Source organism: Cibotium barometz, chromosome 59 (assembly GCF_041138505.1).
Source record: "Cibotium barometz isolate CiBa-2024 chromosome 59, ASM4113850v1, whole genome shotgun sequence".
Lineage (NCBI taxonomy): Eukaryota > Viridiplantae > Streptophyta > Polypodiopsida > Cyatheales > Cibotiaceae > Cibotium > Cibotium barometz.
The window spans coordinates 24,307,805-24,324,194 of NC_141104.1; the positions used below are offsets into that span (position 1 = coordinate 24,307,805).

General features: G+C 50.7%; 1 protein-coding gene across 2 annotated transcripts in view; it reads left to right on the top strand.

The window, feature by feature from the left end:
- The window catches only part of LOC147605634 (kinesin-like protein KIN-UB), a 177,457-nt gene that overhangs the window by 136,566 nt on the left and 24,501 nt on the right, over window positions 1-16,390 (top strand). For both annotated transcript variants that reach the window (XM_086793395.1, XM_086793396.1), the window contains exons 8-9: window positions 7,486-7,574; window positions 7,724-7,882. In XM_086793395.1, coding sequence (XP_086649521.1) covers window positions 7,486-7,574; window positions 7,724-7,882 — 248 coding nt within the window. The remainder of the gene's footprint in view (window positions 1-7,485; window positions 7,575-7,723; window positions 7,883-16,390) is intronic.

Here is a 16,390-nt window from a genome sequence, read left to right on the forward strand (position 1 = left end):
CTTCCGCCTCTCCGTTTCCTCGTAGGGCTGTGTCCCTCCCGTTGGTGACCCCGGTCTTTGGCCTTTTCCCTCTGGAGGACTCCATGGAAGCCGCTCCGACTACCCCTGCCGATTCCGGTCTATGTCTGGAGTTCACAGCTGCAGATCGGCAGTTGTTTGTTTCCACAGTATCCGCTCTTGAGGCCTCCTCCTTGGTCTGCAAGATAGTGGGTAGCCGTCCGATGCGGAGAGAGCTTCGCGACCTTCTGCAAGGCAGCCTCGTTGGCGTGCCTGCCAAGATCGTCAGCGTCGATTTTTTGGGACGTGGCTACTACCAGGTGGATTTCGAGTCCCCCCAAACAGCTTAGACGGTGCTGGCTCGGAGCCCCATTGCCCTCACGGGCGTTCCTGGCGCGATGGACTCACGGTTTCGACCCCGCTTCTGACCCGCTAGCAAGCGCGACAGGTTTCCCCATCACTATCTGCTTTCCTGGACTCCGTAGGGAGTACTTGCCCCTCTTGTCATTCATTGGCAAGGCGTTCGGGCAGGTAGTGGAGACGCCTCAGACAGCGGCCTCAGTGATAGCTCGGGCAGCAGGACTCCCGGCCATTCGTGTTGTGGTTCCGTCACCGGAGTCCCTCCCGAAGACGATCCTCCTCCCTTGTCTTTCTGGAGGACATCTGATACAGCGCGTGGAGTATTCGGGCCTCCTCGGCCAGTGCTACATCTGTCGGGAGATGGGCCACCTCGCACGCGCTTGTCCCCGCAAGGGGGTTCATCCTTCACGCTCTGCCGCCTCTGGACCCCCTTCAGGAGGCCCGAGGGGTGGCCATCCACCTCAGAGACCGGACATCCCTGGCTCGTCTCAGCAGGCGCCATCATCTGACGAGCAGGCCCCGGTGGAGGATGCCGCGCAGTCCCAGGAGGCTGGCGGATGGCAGGAGGTTCGTCGGCGGAAACGCCCGGCCTGCAGGGACCGTCGCAGACGCCAGCAGGCAGCACAGGCTGGCGGACAGGCGACCTCGGCTGGCGTCCAGGCACCTACCCACACTTATGCTCCAGTCAGGGATAGGCGGCCAGCAAGTCCCACCCCGATGGACGAGGATTCAGTCTCAGTGCCCGTTGAGGCCGCCGGTGGAGACCCCGCTCCCGCCTCCCCCCGCGGGGGGCCCCGCCCCCTCCATGGAGCAGATTCCTGAGGATCCCGAGCCGCACTTTGCGACCCCTGGCCCCTCTTCCCTTCACTCGGAGAGCACTCCTTCCTCCCTCCCCTCTCCCCCCCAGCCCCCCCCCCCTCCCACCTCCCCCGGCGGCCCCCCCCTGACACCTCTCCTCTGGCAGATTCCTCTCCATCCTCTCCTCGCTCTCCCCCCTCCTCTCCGCGAGCCACCATCCCTCCCTCGGCCTCTCCAGGATACTCCTCCAGACCACCCACTGCCCCGGGGCAGCGCAGCTGGGTAGGCCAGAGTTCAGTTCAGCAGCTGTTCCACCGCCACTCCGGGCCGGTGGAGATGGCGATCATAGCTTCGCCCGCCACAGAGTTCTCTCCAGCCTCCCTTGGGGGGGCCCCGCGAGTGATGGGGCTCCCAGTGGATTATGGTTTTTTCAGATGTCTCCAGCTGGATGCTGGCCCGTTTGAGACACTGGTCGCGCCCTTGCGAGTTTGCGTGGTGTGCCATCCCTCTCGTTCTCCTTCAGTGGGAGCAGCATGGTGGCCTTCTCCTTTCCTCTCAGTGTTGCCCCAGACACAGCATGGGATTGCAACTCTATAGAGGAAGTTTTGCGTGATCAGATACTGGAGTTTTCTCACCACTTCAGTGACCTCGGGCTCACGGACCTATTGCAAACCCGATTACACTCAGCCCGCATGAGCTTGTTTGGTATAGGAGATTGGCGGGCGGATCCGGTCCACACCTCAGTGGAGGCGGTGCTACTGAATCTCCTCCACGCCGCCCCGAGGGTGCAGCCTACCTTTAGATACATATATGCAGAGGATTGGTCTCACGCTTATGCCCTGGACAGGGCGAAGGTGGAGTGGGGTTGGACACAGAGATAGGTCACCCTCTTTTTGGAGAGACTCCGCACCCGGACAGACAGTGACTATTCTCCCTCCAAGCCGGCGCCCAAGACTCACAGAGTGGAGGGCAGCTCATCCGGGCCGGCTGAGAGGGGTGAGCCAGTGGCGGCTGCTTCACTTGCCATAGCTCATCCATGAGGATCCTCTCATGGAACATCCGGGGTCTTGGTGGACCTCGCTGCTACATTGGTCGGGGCAGACTTCCAGAGGGCTCTCGTTGGAGGACCCATAGATATCCTTTTCATCCAGGAGCACCATCTTTCTGCCGGGCGTACCCGCACCTGCGGGAAGATCTTGCCAGGCAGGAGTCACACTTTTTGGTCACCGGCATATGGCTCCCAGGGGAACCAGGGGGGAGTATGCATCTCAGTCAGCGAGCAGCTTCTATCCGAGGTTGTGGATTCTGGCACTCTGGTCCAGGGTCGAGCGCAGTGGATCATCCTTCGGGTTGGGGAAGACCGCATTGGCTTTCTCAACTTCTACGCCCCTAATGGGGCGACCGGGAGAGCTGAGTTCTGGAGCACCATTAGGCAGTCCCTCCCCATGGCAGACCATTGGTGCCTAGGGGGGGATTGCAACATGCTGGAGGATGCAGAGGACAGGATGGGGGGCAGCCAGGAGACCATTCATGGGCCGGAGCTCGCTGCCTGGGAGGAACTAGTGCTGCAGGTGAGAGGCCAGGATCCGTGGACTCTCTCGGAGTTTGGCAGGTTGCAGGGGAGTTTATCTTTCTCGCACTCGGATAGACGGGCCACAGGAGTTAACCTTTCCCGCATTGACAGGTTTTACATTGATGAGTGGGCTTGCGATAGAGGTGGCACTGTGGGTATACTTGCAGGCTCCTCGTTTTCAGACCACTTTCCAGTGCTTCTCCAGATCGATGACCCTACGAGAGGAGAGCGAGGCCAGAGCGTCCGGATTCCAGATTGTCTCATAGAGGAGCCCGAGATTGCGACCAGAGTTGAGCAGGTCTGGCAGGAGCTTCAATTCAGGAGAGGATCGGCAGCTAGCGATCTTGACAGGGGTTTGCAGGAGATCAGTAGGATGCTCAGACACGCTGCCCTGGACCGTCTGGAGGCTTTCAGAGAGCAGGAGAGGAGCCTGCAGAGGAGTCTAGCTTCCCTTCAGAGACTTCAGGAGAGGGAGCCTACGAGCCCTTGGATTTCAGAGCAGATGGAGTCAGCTCGCACAGAGATCAGATCCATCGAGGAGAGGAGGGTGGAGTTCCGATTCCATGCTCGGGCTTCTTTTTGGACACAGGCTGGAGATAGAGTGACTCGAGACTTCTTTGAGGCGACAGGGCCTCGCTTCAGACGAGAGGGTCTCAGGCGTCTTCGGAACGCTGATGGCCAGGTGGTGGTGGATCCCCCCAGGGTTTGGGCGATCGCCACAGATTTTTACAGGGATCTGCTCTCTGCTGAGCCAGCAGATGACAGGGTGAGAGAGGCTCGGGAGGCAGTCTGGAGCTTCACGAGACCGGTTGTGCCGGCCCATTTGCAGCACTCCCTTCTCTCCCCCTTCTCGGATACGGAACTGGAGGAGGCTCTTCAGGCACTTCCTCGGGGCAAATGCCCTGGTGAGGACGGTCTCTCAGTGGCTTTCTTCCAGAGGTACTGGGGTCTCTTGCATAGGGGTGGCAGAGGGATTGATTCACTTCATCCCCAAAGAGGGAGGAGACAGAGTGGAGATTAGACAGTGGAGACCGATCACCTTGCTAGGCACGACCTACAAGGTCCTAGCTAAGGCGATCAGCAGGCGGTTTCAGCCTCACCTTCCGGACATCATCCACCCCACGCAGACAGGCTTCATCCAGGATAGGAGCATCCTGGATAACATCTTCTCTTTCTGGGAGGCTACGGCTTTGGCTAGATTTCGGCAGGAGGATCTGCCAGTGCTCCTTCTCGACTTCGAGAAGGCATATGATCGGGTGGACTGGGCCTTCTTGGAAGGCACTATGGAGAGGATGGGCTTCCCCCCTCAGTGGATCCGTGGGGTCTCTGCACTCTACACATCGGCCCATAGCCAGGTGCTGATACAGGGCGTGCGCGGAGAGATGTTCCAGCTCTCGCGCTCGGTGCGGCAGGGGTGCCCCTTGGCGCCCTTTCTTTTTCTTTTTGTGGCGGAGGCCATGAGCACTTTCTTGACGGCACAGGATACAGGTTTGCGGGGCCTCCAGCTCCCCATCCGCACCTCGGAGGAGCTCCTAGACTCGGAGTTTGCGGATGACACTGCTGTCTATCTTCAAGGAGGGGAGGAGAACCTCCGCCGCTTCGCCTCAGCCATGGACAGGTTTTGCAGAGCTTCGGGCGCTTTGATCAACTGGCACAAGTCGTGTGGGTTGTGGGTCAGTTCTGTGCCCCCCCCGACTTGGAGGCCAGTTGATGGGTTTCAGTGGCTGCCCCCCGGCACTACAGTGCGCTATTTGGGATGCTATGTGGGCATTGACATATCTCCGGAGCAGCAGATAGCCCCCCTTCTTCTGAGCATTCGGAAGAAGCTTCTGTATTGGAGTACCGCTCGTTTATCTCTGGCTGGCCGAGTGGTTGTGGCCAACCAGGTTCTGCTTGCTACCATGTGGTACATCACTTCTTGCTGGGCCTTCTCGCGGGCGTGTATTGGCCAGGTGAAGAGGCTCATCAGGAACTTTCTTTGGTCCGGTGGCGCGACGGGCGGCCCGCCAGGGCCAAGGTGGCATGGGCTGTGATCACCCAGCCGAGGGAGAGAGGCGGCCTAGGCATAGTTGATCCTATTTGTCAGAGCCGAGCTTTGCTTGGCAAGTTGGTGGTTCGTGGCCTCCTACCAGGCGCTGAGCCGTGGAAGGAGTTTCTTGTTTCCAGGATTCTCAGCCGCACTCCTTCTCTTAGCGGCCCCTGGACCCCCAGCATCAGGTGGATCTTTACAGAGCAGCGATCTAGAGGAGTGGGCCTTGGCTTCGAGGAGCGTTTTGCAGCTAGCCTTCTGAGGGCCTGGGAGCATCTGAGGCCGTCACTCTTCCAGACTCCCCCGGGCACCGATGAGGAGCGCCTGAGGCAGCCAATGATGTGGAACCCCTTGATCCGACTTCCCAGTGGTCATATGGTTGGATCGCGATCTCACGTGTCGTGGGGCCCGTTGAGCTCCAGCCCAGCCCAGTTCCTAGACGACTGGATATGTTTTCAGCAGCTGCCTCTAGAGGCTCAGGAGAGGAGACTGAGCGGGATGAGGGGCAGAGAGTTGATGAGGCAGGACATTGAGGCGGCCATCCCCCGGGAGTGGCGGACTCCAGTACAGGACCCTCCACCTCCACAGTGGATGGGCGTCTTTACTCGGCATGAGATCCTTCTAGCGGTCCGCGGCTCAGCAGAGAGAGTCGCCCCACTCACCTTCGAGGTGGGAGAGGGAGGCCAGCTTCAGAGGACCCGACTAGATTTGGATGAGTTCCAGAGTTGTATCTTTCAGAGGGTGCGGGTGGTCGGCTTTCATCAAAGACAGTGGCATGTAGACCCCTCACCGGCCTCGATAGGGGAGGACTATTCTTGGAGATTATGGGCTTGGGACAGCAGGCCTCTTATTCGCCTTCAGTGGGATCCAGGCGAGTGGCTTTGGCGAGATCCCTACTCGGCCCCTACCAGCCCAGGCACCCCCTTTTTTCAGTACACAGCGAGGCTGGGGCGGCGGATCCAGAGGCACAGGACAGCGGGCACCCCGGCGGCGGCCGAGCATTGGCGGCGACAGGGGCTCTCCCATGCCTTCCTTAGGGACTTCTGGCAGCGCCTTTGGGCCAGCTTCCGGCCCCGGAAGGTGACGCTTTTTCTCTGGCTTACAGCGCATAGAGGACTGGCTGTGGGGGCTTGGGTAGCTTTTGGCAGACACCCAGCGTCCTGCCCTCGGTGCGGCCATGCACAGGAGTCGCAGCGGCACTGCTTATGGGATTGCCCACAGGCACAGCAGGTCTGGCAGCGCGCTCTCAGGATGGTTTTTGCAGGCTCGCCAGGTGAGATGATGGCGACGTGGGGTGCGGTGGCTTGGGCCACGGACAGCGGCCCGGCCCTTGGATACGAGGACGTCCCTGGCAGTGTGACCATCCAGGTCTCTGACAGGGCGATGGCGGTGGTTCCGACGCCAGACTTCTCTTCGGCACTCTCCCAGGAGGGGGACGGGCACAGATGGGAGATGATCAGCAGCATGACGGCTTGGCACATATGGAGAGCCCGATGCAGGGAGGCTATAGACCGCCAGGCGACTCCACCGGCAGAGGTCATACAGGCCCTCTGGGTGGACATCATTCACACCTTGAGAGGACACTGGGGGAAACTTCAGGGCGACTCGGATCGCATGAGAGGTCGCCGCAAGGCGTTCCTCCGCACTTGGCAGCCTGGCCCTTTCCTCATCGCGAGGGGCGAGGATGTCACTTGGCACTACAGGCCTCCAGTTTGGCTCTTCTCACCTCCCGCATGTACTACTAGGTAGCCCTTCCCCAGAGAGCGGCCAGCCACGGGGGTGGAGCTCCGGTGTTCACTGTGTTTATTATCCCTCCTTGTGAGGTGAGCTTTGTAGCCTTATGGCGTTTTCTCATTAACTAATAGAAGGATCGTTTTTCCAAAAAAAAAAAGAAGGATAAAATGTATTAGAATCACCTCCTTGCTAGCCACTTGTGATTATGCTACCTCATCAATGATGTCATCTAGAAATGTATCAAGTCACATAGAGTGTACCTCTCATGGTTATATAAGCACTATGACAAGCTCATATGTAGCAATGCAATCATATCCCATTTTTATCATGAATGCCTCACTTGTATTTCCACCTTAGTTTCTAAAAGCCTTTACTTGATGTAGACATAGTTGATTAGAGCTCTGATGTTCAAAGATGTTGATGAGCATTGAGGAGATCCCCAAAGGCGATGGAGAGAAGCCACATTTTGCTCTTGAGAAGTAGTTGCTTTCTTGCGTGAAACACCTTCTAGGCTTGCTTGCACTTGGCGCCTGTGCTTGCTTGCTTATAAGCGCTTGCCGAAGCACAATTTTCTTGCTTGTTTTTTGTGAAAACCCTAATTTGAGCTCTCCACCATAGACAGGGCCTTGCAGATCTTCCAAAAGGCTGGGGTTTGAAGTTTTTGAGAGGTCGTGATTTATATTTGTTGGAGATAGTCTCATACATGGTTTGGAGCATCTGACCTCTATCAATGTGGTAGCAACATCCCGTCTGATTTCCATTGATGAGAGATGTGGGCTTGTGGAAAAGGCTTTTTTGTAGTGGTCTCACCTGTATTGTATTTGCTTTTGTGCGGTGTCTGATTGGAGGATATTGCTAGTACCGTCCTGTGCCAAGTGGTTTGTGGCATGAAAGTGTGTCTTCTAAGTTGCCAAGTTTCCATTTTCACTACTTTTCTAAGAGGATTCCTGTGTTGCACATATCACATGCTAATTTGTTTTTGATACTACTGCAGGTACTGCTCGAACATCATTGGTGATAACAATTGGCCCATCCCCTCGCCATCGAGGAGAAACTGCAAGCACTATCATGTTTGGGCAGAGAGTAAGTGCTCACACGAACTCTTTTCGTATGGTGTTTTTTTTTGTGTATTGCAATGCATCGTTACAAAGATAACATTGGTATACAGATGTGCTTTGCTACTTAATATAGCTGCTTTATTGTGCTTCTCAAAATTTTCATCTCTTGTAAAGGCAATGAAGGTTGAGAATATGGTCAAGCTAAAGGAGGAATACGATTACAAGAGCCTTTGCCGGAGGCTTGAAAAAGAGATTGACAGATTACTCATAGAGAACGAAAGACAAACGAAGGCTATGTTAGGTGCAGAGGATTTGGAAAGAGTGTATGAGGAGGTAAAATTTGTTCTTCCAAGACAAGGTGCCTCTAATTTTCCAGGTGCAGCTTGGGTGTTGGAAATAACTCAAATCAAGTATATGGCAACACTCAACTGTTGTTGTATTTAGTTGTTTTTATAGTGTATTTACTTCAGCTTGATCATGTGCACAGTTTTCAAGCTTTCTTGCTTTGTAATGTCGTCGGTGTTTTTTGCTTGCCTTTTGGAAAGGCAATGGTATAGTGATCTGTCATTTCTGCTAAGCAAAGGAAAAAAGGGAAATTTCTCATTCTTATCCTCCCCCCTGCCCGTCCCCCCCTCTCTCTCTCTATACACACACACACACACACACACACACACCTCTCGGAGTGACCTTTACAGGTCCTCGCTTTTGCATGACCATGGCCACACTGACCAAATTAGCAATCGACTAGCCAGAGGAGGGCTAGGGGAGGCTACCTTGAAGACCATAGAGAGGCTACAAATTATGATGCTGTCACTCATGATCAGAAGTAAGATGTCGGTGTCACATAAGGTTGTGCTAGTAGAGTTCGGGGTGGCCCCACTTGCCATAGATGCCCTCTTTCAAACCATCACCTACATCCAGCATGTATACACTCTTGATAGGGATCGCCTTTCGAGGTTGGCAGTAGAGTCATCCATGCAGTTACAGCCTCCAGATGGACCATCTCCCCCCTTTTCAATATAGTTTGGACTCTCCATTCTCGGACCTCTCATGGAGATCAACTGACATGGGTGCGTCCTTCCTCTGAGCTTTACATATGTCAGACATGGGTGTCTCCTCCTTCCTCTGAGCTTTACATATGTCAGACATGGGTGTCTCCTCCTTCCTTTGAGCTTGGCACGAAAAGTTTTACAGGTTTTCATTGTGATCCACAGATCCATATGTTATATGCCATGCATGTCGTGATTGGCCAGCTTGAAGGGTGTCTTCTCACCACCTCAAAGTCAAGGGTGGCGGAGCTGATGATACCCCATACAAGGATTAGATAAGCAGAGTATGCACAGAGGACAGGTGGAGGATGAGGTGCACTGCATGCTTAGGTGCCCGGCCTACTATGAGATACGGGGAAGATTCCATGCGGCTCTTCTGTGAGGGGTCTGGTCCACTCACACGGGTGATGAAAATTCATGATCAGGGATGCTTGGGCATGTACTTACTGAGACGCCATACCGCGAGGCAGACCCAACATGATACTTCCCAGAGGGTCATTACAGATCTCTTCAGTCGTCATGCATCCACATCAGAGCCCACCCCTCACACCGACGGTCCGGTTCTCTGCTCTAACCTAGAGCATCATGACCCTCCACTGACAGATGCGAATCCAAGAAGTTCTTCAATGCCATGACATGTTTCCAACACAGAGCCAGGTATTTTCTCAGCCACCATTGGGTCTTTAGTAGACGTTGGATCTCTCTCTCTCTCTCTAGTACACCATGTTACCGAGGGTATGCAGCGTTGGCCTTGCTTGAGCGGTAGTGCTTCCTGGCATACTTTCAAGAGCCCAAGACAGCTCTCTAGCTGTTTGGCACACTAGTCACACCCACATTGATGTATGGCATGGCCTTTTGGGGACTTGACCTATCACCAGACCAATGGAAGAATATTGAGAGGCCTCAGATCATGATGTCACGCATGATCTGCAACAAACTGTCAGTGCCACATGAGATTATGAGAGCTGACATCACCGATGGAGGTAGATGCCCTCTTCCAGATCATCTCTTACATGTGTCAAGTGTGGGAGATGGGTTTAAACAGGTACCCCCATCTAGCCATGGAGTCTTCATGGCTACTAGTAGAAAAAGGGCATGACACTTGGTTTGTGAAAGTCTCCGTATGGTTCACATAATATGAGATTCGGAAAGATTCCACTGCCTCTTCCAAGAGCGCTTTGGTCCACTCTCCAAGATTATGGACTTCCCATACCAAAGATGCCTTGGTATGTTTCTACTTGAGATGGGCAGACACCAGAGGATCCTCTCCAGAGACCCCAAGCCTTAGGCGCCATCCCTTTCCCAACATGCGATTATCTCCAGCTTCTTCAGAGATGGAGGGGACAGGAGCACCACTCATGCACCCGTCAGAGCCATCCCGCTGAGACAAACCTAAGGAGTCACACGGGAGAGAGCTAGAGTACCCCACAGTAGACATCTGGTCTACAGATCCAAATCCAGGACCTCCTACAGTGGCATCAGACTACTTCCACTCAGCCATCTGACTCGGTGGATCTAGGTGGTCTCTTATTAGTTGCCCTGGATTGGACTGAGATGATGCGTATGTGGTACTCTCCCCTTCCACATTGGATGGCTCTGTTGACAAATGGTTTAGCCAGTTCCTTGTGGCCCACCATGAGGGACACCTTTCTTGGGACGCTCTGGCTGGGGAACTGTGAAGCCCTCATTCTACAACAACTGGGGAAGCTGAAGCTCTTGCTTGGGGAAAGTGTGACAGAGCTCATGACACGAACCTTTGTGTTGGTGGCCCGTTGCTAGCATACCCAGGAGACATGGTGCATCAATGGGTGATGCAGGCTTTGCCTAGGACAACCGAACAGAAGATCTGGGAAAGTAGACCAATCACCATCTTGCTGGAATTTTAGGAGTTGGCCTCCCAACTGGAAAGTGCATGTACAATGTTTGAACGTGATACAGGTTCCCCAACTCTTACCGTGCTACCCCAGATGGCCTAGTAGCTCAGTTTAAGCTTGAGCTGGAGGAACTGAAGCTGAGTCAGAAGTCTCAGAATGAAGAAAGCACAACTGAAGAAGGAGATTGATGGACGTGATACAGGTTCCCCAACTCTTGCCGTTCTACCCCCCGACGGCCCAGTAGCTCAGCTTAAGCTTGAGCTGGAGGCACTGAAGCTGAGTCAGAAGTCTCAGAATGAAGAAAGCACAACTGAAGAAGGAGATTGAAGATCTCAAGTCTGAGCAAGAGTCTAGGAAAGGTCTTTGTCAATCTCCTGAGCACACCAACTCAGAATGTTCCAAGTAGAAATACTTCTTCTGTGAGAAGAATGGGTATGACGACGATAAGGATTGTTATTATCTTAAGGGATTCTGCCAACTCCACTAGCAGTAACAGTTTCCTACCACCCAGAAACCGTCCTACTCGCCCGTCTCCACCTTGCAATCGCCCAATCATGTGCTATAGGTGTGGGAAGTATGGATGCTTCCAGAGCCGGTGTTCCTTTGCGAGAAGGGTCACCTCGGTGTAAGTTCTCCCCAGAAGTGAAGGATCACCACACTAGGGACTGTCCAAGATAGAGAGCAAGCACTTCTGTTGCACCACCCCCATCAAATTTCACATTTCCCATCTCTCGCTTGATTTCAGTAGGTGAGCTTGAGGCTACTCTTTCAACTTCCATGGTTCATCCCAACCCCCATCCAACATTCTTCAATGCTCCCAGGAGAATCTTGAGGCATCTTCCCCACTTCCATATAATGTCATAGATCGTGCATTCCTACAAGCTGTGCAAGATTTCCAGATTGTTCCACCCGTGCTTGGGGAGCCCGCAGTGTGGACACCTCCAAGGATTGAAAATCACATGTAACCACAATCAAGCTAAGAAATGGAACAGCATGCAATTAGCAAGAATCACACAGATAGCACACATAATGCCTAAGTGGTTTAATCTCCCACCATGAGAATGGAAATAGCCTTCCATAAAGTGTGGTACCTCAAGCCTCCATGGTTCATTCAAATGTCAAGTGATCAAAAGATACAAATCAAATCAGGATCCATGTCCCCTTTTATACTTGAGCCCAATGGCCATAATCCTAAGCCCAACTATTAAAGTAGCTACTTTATTACAAACCATCCCTTCCCAAAGATTTTGTCCTCAAAATCTATGATGTGTATAATCGTCGTATCTCACATATACATCAATGAGAAGTGAAGGTTCTAATCATAACTACAAAGCTATGGAAGGATCTCCAAAAGTAGCCATGTCGATGTCGTATGAACCATAGAGAGGTTCCATGAATCCATAACATAGTCAATGTGGAACTAGATCCTCCAAACATGAAAGAAGTGCTCTTGATGCATAGTGGACTGTTATGATACCTGCATATGGTCAAACCACATCCTCGAATGATAGTCCTTGTTGTTGCACATAAGAAAGTGGTTGCCATGTAGCCTCATCTCTCTTGTTCTTCTTCCCAATTCCCTACGGTTAAATGATCTCACCCTCTTCATCCATAGGTGGAAGCTCTTCCACTTCATGAGGTATAGAACCCATATACTTCTTGAGATTAGATACATGAAACACATTGTGGATTCTCGTAGAAGAGGGAAGGTCAAGCTTGTAGGCCAAATCACAAACCTTTTTGAGTACTAGGAATGGATCATAGTATCTATGAGCAAACTTAGGATTGGTAGACCACGTGAGAGTGTTGTGACGGCTCTTGGGTTAACTTCAAGAGTACATATTCTCCTTCTTGAAACTTAACATTATGCATATGCTCATTCACATTAGCCTTCATAACCTCTTGTGCTTTCTTCATATACATATTGTCCTCATTCTCTCCAACTCTTCTTTAGCCAATGGATTGACCACCTTGTCTTCTTGAACGGCTATTGAAGGCACATGCACATGATACCCATAAAGAGCCTAAAAGGGGGGAAACATCCCAATGCCCAAATGCTTGCTTTAATTATGGCAAAATTCAGCAAGATGCAACCATTCATCCCATGAAGCTTGTATATCATGACAATAATGCCTTAAAACTACACCTCAAGCCACTTGTTTGTATACTTCGTTTGTCAAAAAATTCCCATTAACTTGGTGTCTCTATCACACACTATGTTGAGTGGCAAACCATGCAACTTGAATACATGCTCCATGAATTGTTTGGCAATTTGAGATGCTCCATATGTGACCTTGGAAGCAATGAAGTGGGCTGATTTGGTAAGCCGATCAACCACCACAAATATTTGATTCCATCCATGCTTAGTCTTAGGAAGACCCGTAATGAAATCCATTGATATGTGGGTCCACTTCTCATCCGGAATGGGTGGAGGATGAAGTAAACTGCCGAGTAGTTGATGGCTATCGCTTTAATACTCTGTAAATGTGGACAACATCCTCATTTAGGAGATGTTCTTCATGAATCTCGTTAATCCAATCACTATAAACCTCCATAATTGATGCCCTAGTGCAAGCCCACATTCTTGACAATGCATCCGCTACTACATTGTCCTTGCCCAGTGTGTATGATATCTCGAAATCATAACTTTGAAGAGTGGCCGGCCACCTCTTTTTCTTGGAAGAGAGAGTTGGTTGGGATAAGAAAAATTGTAGCACCCTATGATCACTTCTCACCTTGAAGTGGGGAGCATATAAGTAATGGTGTCACTTCTTGATAGCATGAAAGATAGCAAGCATCTCTTACTCATAAACATGCAATGCCATCTCTTTTTCGGTAAGCTTTCTACTCTCAAACACAATAACTCCATGCTCTTGATGTCACAATCCTCTAGAGATCTGTGCCATGCGGAAGGATTTCCTGGAGCATGATGGATTCACTCATGTAAGAGTTGGTGACTTTAATGAGTGATTAGAGTTGGTGACTCTAAGTCAGTAAGAAGAGTTGGTGACTTTAATGAGTGATTAGAGTTGGTGATTCTAAGTCAGTAAGAAGAGTTGGTGACTCTGACTACTGTAGTTATGTATTCATGCAAGGGTTGGTGACCCCAGTGCTTGCGTGAAAGAGTTGGTGACTCTGTTTAGTATGTGAACTCATAGAAGGGTTGGTGATCCTGGTGAGTTAGTTGGGCTCATGCAAGGGCAATGGCTCTAGTGAGTACATCATTTGGATCCAGCATGGGTGGTGCCCATGGTCGTGACAGTTTTTGTGTACAAGATTGCAAATTGGGAGATTTAATCCAAATCGTCGCGCACAAGTATTTACTTGTGAAATGCACTTGCATATGTGACTTGTTTTGTTTGCTTGGACATTGCATGGTATTTTGCCTGTGAATGTCCATGCACATCAGGGATGCTTGGACACCCCGTGGACGCGTGTGTGCACCCTTGTTTGGGACTAAGGTGGTAAATTTTGTGTTTTGCAGGTGGTAAGTGTGCTCACTCAACCTTATTTAATTATTTTTTCTTTGTTTACTAAAGTCTATGGTTGCAGGTTCATATTCATTAAAGTTTGGGTGGACAAACTAATAATTTATAAGAGAGTTCACATCGGGTTGGACTATTTTAATGAACTGGGGACCAATTATTAGGCTTGGGCACCTGGGAATGGACCAAAAACCCACGAGTTGCTAAAAATGACCCTTGGGGCTTTTTTGACACACACAAGTTGCTTTTATGGGGTTTTGGGGTGTTGAGCAAGCTAGGGCAGCCACATGGAGCAGGACGACTTCTTCTGTAGAGGGCATATGGGCTGTGGACAGCAGTTTGAAGTGTAGTGAGGCTGGCCGACTCCATGCACAAGAGCTACCGGGCTGGTCAACTCATGGAACAGGGGCAATAGGGCTGGTCGACTGTTGAAAAACAGATTACAGGGCTGGCCAACAGTGCTTTCTTTCTCTTCTATTGCTGGTCAGGTTTCCCACAAGCCACAGAGGGCCAGTCAAGTTGCATACTTGCTCCCTAAAGCTGGTCAACCTCTACTGCTTCTGTTTTGGCTGGCTGTGCTGGATAACAGCAAATCTCAGCCATACTTCATGGGTTTCCTTAAGATGGAACGGATACAGGTTGTGCCAGGCTTCAACACAGCTTCATGGGATGCAAAACGATTGGTCTAATTGTTGCTTTGGGCGTGTTTGGAGTTGTTGAATTGCACAATTGTGTGGACAGCCGTGAAACTAAGGAACAATTGGTGATTGTTAAGCCCAGGTTGGTGACCAAGGGCTTGGTTTCACGGGAGAGCAATTTGGTGACTACTTTGGCCCTGGTTGGTGACCGAGGGTTGGCTTTATCTGGACAGCAGTTGGTGATTGCTTTGGCCTTGGTTGGTGACCAAGGATTTGTTTTCTCTATTGGGCAGTTGGTGACTAGTTGCCTTGCTCTGGTTGGTGACCAAGAACTTGAATTGTTTTGTTTTACACAGATTTGGATAAATTTGGTTTTGGTTGAGGAGTGGAACTCCTGGGCATTCCATCTTGTATAAGTGAACACTCTGTTGGTAATAAAGATACCTCAGGGGGGAGCTGGCCCAACTTCAGTCTTTAGTGCTGTGTCATGTGCAAAATTATCTTATGTGGTTTCAGGATGTATATATGTACATGATGTATCTGACAGATATGTATTGATTCATGCGCATGTGACGATGGATGTTGAATATATAATGTGACTTGGACCACTGGTTTTCTGTATTACATGTGCCTGTTTGTGACACTTGATACAAAACAGCCCCAAGTCCTCTTCCACTTGCATCCGTTCTCACATAGAAAGTCTTGGAGAAATCGCGAATAAACGAGAATGGGGGCTGATCTAAGCAAAGCTTTGAGCTCATTGAAGCTTTTGTTGGCGATGGATTCCCAAAAGAAAGCGTTCCTCTCGAGAAGATTGGTAAGAGGTGCCGCTATTGATGCATAATGCTCCATGAATCTTCTATAGAAAGAAGATAATCCCAAAACTCCTCTGAATGGAGTTGAATTGCTTGGTGTGGCCCAATCTTTGACACATGCCATTTTCTTTGGATCCACTCTTATGTCATTCTCTCCCACCAAATGCCCAAGATATTTCACTTCATTGACCATGATGGAGCATTTTCTCTCTTTTGCATATAGCTTGTGTTCCATCATCACTTCAAACACTTGCTTCACATGAGATAGGTGTCCTTCCTGGCGCTTGCTACATATCAATATTCATTGAAGAACACTAGCACAAACTTGAATCGAAAAGGAGCCAATACCCTATTCATCAATGCTTGGAAAGTGGACACTAGCATTTGTAAGACCAAAGGGCATGACCATGAAGTGAAACAACCCTCTTTCAGTCCTAAATGCGGTCTTCTCTTCATCACCGTTCTTCATCCTTATTTGATGGTATCCCGATGTTAAATCAATCTTGGTGAAGAACCTTGCTTCCTTGAGCTCATCCAAGAGATCATCAATGCATGGAATGGGGTACCTATTCTTGATTGTGACTTTGGTTAAGTCACAATAATCAATGCATATGCGAAAGGACGTATCTTTCTTCTTCACCAATAGAACGGGAGAAGCAAATGGAGATTGCGAGCCTTGAATAAGACCCATGGAAAGCATATCTTGTACTTGCCTTGCTACTTCCTCTCTTTCCACCTTGCACAACCGATAGGGAGGCTCGTTGACGGCCTTTGCATTCGGTTCAAGTACAATGGCATGATCAATTTCTCTTAGGAGGCAAACTCTTTGGCACTTGAAAAATATCTTCAAAGTCCTTAAAGATTGTCATATCTTTGTCCATGTGCTGTCCACTACTTTCCATCCCTTCTTGAGCAAGATGCAACACATAGATAGTGCCAAGAGTCTTGAGTTCCCTCTTTAGTTGCTTTGGGGTAATCAA